Source organism: Tenrec ecaudatus, chromosome 1 (genome assembly GCF_050624435.1).
Source record: "Tenrec ecaudatus isolate mTenEca1 chromosome 1, mTenEca1.hap1, whole genome shotgun sequence".
Lineage (NCBI taxonomy): Eukaryota > Metazoa > Chordata > Mammalia > Afrosoricida > Tenrecidae > Tenrec > Tenrec ecaudatus.
In genome coordinates, this window is record NC_134530.1 from 307527931 (window position 1) to 307535304 (window position 7374).

Here is a 7374-nt window from a genome sequence, read left to right on the forward strand (position 1 = left end):
CTTAAATACAGGATGAGGCCAAAACTGTAATGAACTGAAAACTCATGGAAAAATTCCCATGGGTATATTGCTTGTATGGATGGCCATTAATTGGGGTTGGTTTCTTGTGTTTGACCCTTCAGTAGACTAGAGAGAGCTTCTTTGAGTCTGTCCATGACGGAGAAGAAACCCACCTGGCCTGGCCAGCCAGTGTCTGGATATTATATCCAAGCTACAGCCCATTCGTCCATCACTTCCCATCTCTGAACTGATTATCCAACACACTGATGGTTGAAAACCCACATCACGTAAATGCAAAGAGCTGTGGGGAAAGAGAAATAGCCAAAAATAAAGGTAATCTTGTCATTTCTTCATAGGCTGGGTGAAAGGAAATTCAAGGGCATAATTATAAAGTAATAATAAGTTTCAAAGGTGTGTTCCAGAAGCTGTGTGTGTGTGTGTGTGTGTGTGTAAGGGAAGACTAAAAGGATTCTGAAGAGTTCTGGCATCTAAGATAAAAAATATTTCATTGTTTATTTCTTTGCTATTTTTACTTCACAATTTTGAGCAACTGGCAACAAATATCTCTTTACAGTGTTTAAAGTAAATATGTCACTTTGAGTTTTAAGATGCTACTGATGCAGGCCATGCTATTTTCAAAAGCCTCATATACATACAAAGTGGGACAATGAACAACAAAGACTAAAAAAGAAACTCCTTGCATTTGAATGATGGTATTTGCTGAAAATGTGGAAAGTATCATTGATTGTTTAAATAACAAACAAATCTATCTTGGAAGAAATCCATCCAGAGTCTTTCTCAATGATGAGCCTTTCATCTCAAGTACTTTGGACATGGAATCAGAAGGGGCCAGTCCTAGACAAGGACATGGTGTTTGGTAAAGCAAAATGAAGGACCCTCTAAAAGAGAGAGATTGACACAGTGGATCCAACAAGCAGATCAGACAGAAGAGGGCACGGGATGTACCATGCTTTGCTTCATTATATGCAGCATTGATATCTGTCAGAAAAATAAAATGTGCTAGCGCTTAACAAGGATATCAACTCCATTACAATTTGGAGAGCCACTGACATTTTTGACCTAGGATGAGCATAATTAATTTGAAATAAGGAAGGACTTTTTATTCAAACATGTTAGGGTATTTTGAAAATGTGAGCACAAGTACAAGTTGGGAGAAAAGTGTAATAGTTAGTGACTATGAAATATTGAACAACTCTTTCTGTATCTGCTTTGTTTGGGATATGTATATTTAATTGATAGCTGTGAGTGATAACATTGAAGTACAATTGGTTCTGTTTCACTACTTGAGTGACAGATACATAATTATACATCAAAGAAAAGGGTTATATGCTGAGTACCAAGAACATCGTTGCTCTGTAAACAAAATGAAGAGATTACAGTTGGGGTATTGGTGGTTAATGAACTCAATTTTTGGGTTTAGGAATTTAAAGGTTTGAACTGCTTCTCACTGGCACTCTCCTTCCCACAATCTCTAATGAATTAGATGACCCTAACACTAAAAGTATAGGTCCAGCTCACCAGGTCCACTAATCTCATTACATAAGAATCTCTGTGTATAGAGACTATAAGGAAGGACCAACTAGGAGAATCATAAAAAGGGATAATCAGAGGATCCTGTGACTGATTTCTTAGTAGGCAAATCATGTTTACTATCACTCAGTGAATATTTATTTTCTATGTATTACTCTTTTCTCTTATACTCGTAGATGCCCCAAATAAGGAAAATGTAACATTGTGTGGACCTCATAAATAAATTAAATCATCATGAATAATAGCTGGTTATGGAATTATTATCATGTGGCAAGACCCGAACTTCATATGGAGTTTACATTACATCACTTACTCTACACATTATTTCTCTAAACTAGTTATAATTATGTTCACCTTAAAGATGAGGAAATTTCCCCCAAAGAAATTAAATGACTTCTCCAAAGTCACAGAGCTAGCATATGGAATTACTTTATTTATAATAAGGAAGAAAATGCCTTTAGAAGCATAAGGGAATATATAAGGTAAATTTATCATAGGATGACAATTTTTTAGCTAGGAATTTAAAGGAAAAAGCAGTCATTGATTTAAACTTCAGATATTATGTCAGACTCACAGTGTGTGATTGCATGGGGGAAGAGGAAGATTGAGGCACCTCAGTGGAAAACAGTGTAACTAACAGGAATAAATAAGGAAAATGGGGGGAAGTATTTATGTATATATGTGATATTGATTATCCTAAGGAATTATAAGGTACGTAGTCCCAAATTTTCGGGAGCCAAATATTTCAAACTCTTTCTGGTCATTTATCTCATGGTGAAATCCCATGAAGTTTACCAAGATATTTTTTAAATGACATTTTCATCGCGAGCAAGTTCTGAGTATGTTTTTCCATACACATATATGTGATTTTATCTTGTTTGTGTGTGTGTGTGTGTGTGTGTGTGTGGTTCTCTTTTCCAATTCTCATGAAAATGACAGTGTTGAAGCTTGGAAGGGGTCAAAGGAGCCCTGGCATCCCGTCCTTCCATGGTACTGCTTTGCTGAAGTGCTCCAGTTCAATGAGGCTTTGGTTGGGGGTCACTGTGAAGAACATGAAGATGCCAAGATGGCTTGGCGCTGTCCTCGGCTGCTGATGTACCAGCTGTCTTCATAAAATTGCCTGCTGGCCTTTGTTTCAAGAAGCACTGCTTTCTCCTAATCTATGTAAGTCTTCATTCACTTGTGACCATTAAGCATTCATGACATGTTGAACTTATGGTAGTACTAATGAAACTCTTGAGAAGAGAACACATCAAAATCTCAAAGGAGTAAGTACTCAAGTGGAAGACACCCATGGACTAAGCAAAATCTCCCAATGACTTTGCTGGTTTTCACAACAATATATCCACATTTAACTGACCATGCTGATTAAACATTTTACCATAAGTATATATATAAATAAATAAAAATGATGCCCTTTTATTATAATCATGCTACAGATGCAGATTACTACACAAATGAGAATTTCATTTCGGTATCTGGTTCACAATTCTCAGTGCCTTCTGCCTTTATAAGTGACAACCAGCCCTACCTGGGGGTCTTTAGAGGTCTCAGCTGAAATTTCATCTAACAGTGGCAACATGTGGGTCAGCAACCAGAGCTCCCTGGATGATTTCATTTTATTGGGCTTCTCTGACCATCCCTGGCTTGAGACACCACTCTTTGTCATCTTTCTGGTGACTTACATCTGTGCCTTATGTGGGAATATTTCCATTATCCTAGTTTCCCGGCTGGATCCTCAGCTTGACTGTCCCATGTACTATTTTGTCTCCAATCTTTCCCTTCTGGATCTCTGCTACACCACCAGCACGGTTCCACAAATGCTAGTCAACCTCAGGGGACCAGAAAAGACCATTAACTATGGTGGTTGCGTCGCCCAACTCTATATTTTCTTGGCCTTGGGTTCCACTGAGTGCATCCTTCTAGCTATCATGGCCTTCGATCGTTATGCGGCTATTTGCAAGCCTCTTCACTACCCAATCATCATGAACCAGAGGCGCTGTATCCACATGGCCACTGGGACCTGGATGAGTGGTTTTGCTAACTCCCTTGTTCAGTCTACGCTCACGGTGGTGACTCCAAGATGTGGGAGGAGAGTGGTGGACCATTTCTTCTGCGAAGTTCCTGCCCTTTTGAAACTAACCTGTACAGACACTCGTGTCAATGAGGCTGAGCTCAATGTCCTAGGGGCTTTGCTTCTCCTGGTGCCTCTCGCCCTGATCACAGGCACTTACCTCTTCATAGGGAGAGCAGTCATGAAAATCCGCTCTGCAGAAAGTCGCTGGAAGGCCTTTAATACATGTGCTTCCCATTTGCTGGTGGTCTCGCTCTTCTACTTCACAGCCATCACTATGTATGTCCAGCCTCCCTCTAGTTACTCTCGTGACAGAGGGAAGATCATGGCTCTCTTCTATGGAATCATCACACCTACCCTGAACCCGTTTATCTACACGCTGAGGAACAAGGATGTGAAAGCGGCCCTTCGACGGGCACTGACCAAGGAGTTTTGGGTCAAGACAAGATGATCTCTGAACAAGGAGACCTAAGTGACAAGCATGGATGTGTTAACCTTGCCAACAAGATGTCGGCTATGACAGTAATGAGAAGCAGGGTATCAGGTGGCATAAAATTCACAAGTCGAACAGGACCAAGAAATGAACAGTGTCTACATAGCGTATCCACTTAGGACAAGAACGGTTTCACCAAACTGAAACCTTCCAGGTTGGCGTCAGTTTTATGATAACCCTCATTACCTGGTCATGTAGCCTTAGGGAAAAAGTAGTGTCACACATCAGGAAACATATCTAGAGAGTTGTATGTTTGGGTTAAATGGTTTATATAAGTTAATCCCAAGCAAATGAAAACTGAGCATTTTAGAAATGCATGGCACTAATATTCTGAGATAAATGGAATCAATATGCATTGATAGCATTAGTCATCTTCCAATGTTCAATGTCTGACTATATTAAGACTCTTTCAAAGAGATCCTGGTGGTGCAATGGTAAAGCGCTCAGCTTCACACCAATAGGTCAGAGTTCCAACACACCAGTGGCTCCATATCACGAAATACCTAGAAGATCTTCTCTCATTAAGATTACAGTTTAGGAAGCCACATGTGGCACCGTTCTCATCTGTCCTGTTGGGGTGCTATGTGAGGGAATTAACAAGGCACATATCAAGAAAGTTTTGGTTTTTTTGTCTTTGATTAAAGCCATAAAGTCAACTGAATCGACAGAAAATTCTGGTAAAACATAAGCTAGAAATATGAAAACAAAAATGCATGAAATATTTCATATTGGTGATTCTAACAATAAATTATTTTTTGCCAGAATCTTTGGTCAGGCTTATGTTGCTTTTTTTAAACAACAGAGAGGGTGATGACAATATAAGTAGAAGTTGTTCTGTGGCAAGGAAAAATCTGGGGTGTGCTTTGGATGGTAAACAGAGGTGGAAAATACTTAAGGTGGAAAAAGTCCTAATGTAAGAAAATTAAGATTCTAGTCATTTACTTGCTTTTCAATGATGCTTTCTTCACCACTTGGTTTGCTAAGCTCTTCATATTTCATTGTAAGCGTTTTAAGAGCTTCATATATAACTCACAAGCTTGGTTGAATTGTTAGTGAGATTTTTTAAATGTTTTATACCACCTGAATGAAAAATATGCAGATCCAAAGATGTCGAGAAAAAATGACATATTATCAGTGCAGAAAAATACTCATCTTTATTTTCTGGAATAACAGGGAGACCGCATGCATTCTGAAGGGGCATATGCTGTTTCATCAGTAGAGTGATGGACAAGCTTTGATATTGGGAGAGGGAGAAATAACTTCTTGTCTTTTACTACTTTTCTGAACTCCAAATTTCTCTTAATTTGGATATTACATATAGAAATGTATTATAAATCCATGATGATAAAAATAATGAAACAGGATAGAGTTTCCAGAAGCAGACTTACACATACCCTATTGCGAAGTTTATGATACTTATGTCATTGCTTATGGTGGGGAAAGTTTCATCTTTCCAAGATTCTGTGTGGGAACAAGCAAATATCCATATGCAAATGTTTCAAATTCTTTGAAAAGGATTAATACTTATGTCATGAAAAATTTCCAGGTAATGAGAGAACATCAGTAGTCATTTGAAATTGACATATTATAAATCAAAAGTTTGAAAAGCCAATAAAGTGATACTTTTGTAATAATGTATAGCCTTACATATTTAGGTTAGGAAAGAAAAGTATTCTGAAGAATTAGGTAAGCTAAATACCTAAATAACTATCAGTAGTTAGGATGGAACATTTTCAAACTAAGTAGAAGAAAGGAAGTGATGCAAATCAGATCAAAAGTTACTGAAACAGGAAAGTACAATGTATAGTGGAGGGGGTTAAATCATTGCCTCAAAAGCATTACTGAAATGTCAAATTTCTGGCCAAATCACTTAAGAATAAAATATAAACAACAAAAACATGTATGTGTGTGCGAGAGAAAAAGAAGATGGAATTTTGAACACAGTCTTTGAAGTGCTTTATTTCTCCCATAGGGAATTTAATTTGATATGTTATTCTTCGTCCCAGAAGACAATTAATAAATAATAAAATGTTCATTTTGTCTTCCATATAGTTCCACACTATTTTCTATGTGGGGATTCATGCAATCATAAGTTAGGCAATCATACTGAGTTCTCAATTATAGCATATCCGTTCCCACAGATTTCCCCAAAGCTTCTTGATAAAGGTGCTGCCCACCTATAAATGCATTGGATGTATGTATGCATTGTGATAAGAGTTGTATGAGGCCCCAGTAAAATGATTTTTAAGAGAAAGATCATATCCAGTAAAAAATGCATGTAATCACATTTCCTCCTCTCAGTTCACTGTTGCCACTATTTCAAAATAATAAATTAAGTTCCTCTAGGAAGCTATTGCTAAACATGAACAACGTTCTGAAAATGCTTCGGTCTTTTTTCATTATAAATTACTTAATATTATATTATAAGTGAAATGACAGTATGAGTGCTGGGGTTTGAATTAGAGTGCTATGTGACTGGTAGCATTAACCATCTATCTGAATTCAACACTGCCACAATTTATGAATACTGAAAATTGCAAATATTCAATCTGGGATCTAATAAATTGAATACAAAACAAAACTCGACTATACACTGCCTACAAGGTACATATTGACATATAAATATATATTCACTGGCATTGAGTTGATACCAACGAGTAATAACCCTATAGGACAGGATAGAATTGCCTGCCTCTATTGGCTTCCGAGGCTGTAACTTCATGCATGTTGAAAGCCTCAGCTTTCCCTTGCAGAGCAGCTGGTGGTTTTGAACTGCTGACCTTGTAATTAGCTGCCCAACTCATAACCACTGCATTACCAGGGCTCCCTTAAATATATAGGAAGTCGGCGCGCCTCCTCTCCTGCCTCCAGAGTGGGAGCCCGGCGCCAAGGGCGGGGGCCAGGAACCAGCGGGCGTGGGGGCTGTTGGAGCCATGGAGCTGGCTCCAGAGCTGCTGCAGCTGGAGCAGGCTGCTGAGACAAAGGCAGGCAACAGGGCCAGTTGTGAATGTATGGATTCCTGAGTGAGACCTGGAACTTAAGCAAAGAGAAACCTTCAAGGAACAGCTTCCACTGAAAACTACCACTTACAGGCTTTGGGTTAAGACAGCAATTTCTGTGCCTTCCTGATAGTACCGAGACAAGCTTCCCTGCGACCAGCAACCAAGAAAGGAGAAACTCTCTTCTTTACGAAACTGACTGCTTAAGATACCTGAATCGCAAGAACAAAAACTCAAGTGAAGTGCTAAAATTATTC

General features: G+C 38.6%; 1 protein-coding gene across 1 annotated transcript; it reads left to right on the plus strand.

The window, feature by feature from the left end:
• Nucleotides 1-3131: 3131 nt before the first annotated feature.
• On the plus strand, nucleotides 3132-4076 carry LOC142437553 (olfactory receptor 2B6-like). The gene has a single exon (XM_075540666.1). It carries the CDS (start codon nucleotides 3132-3134, stop codon nucleotides 4074-4076), a length of 945 nt encoding a protein of 314 aa, XP_075396781.1.
• Nucleotides 4077-7374: the final 3298 nt, after the last annotated feature.

Excerpts from the sequence above, each read along its gene's own strand:
- LOC142437553 (XM_075540666.1), top strand. The coding sequence starts at position 3,132 with ATGTGGGTCAGCAACCAGAGCTCCCTGGATGATTTCATTTTATTGGGC.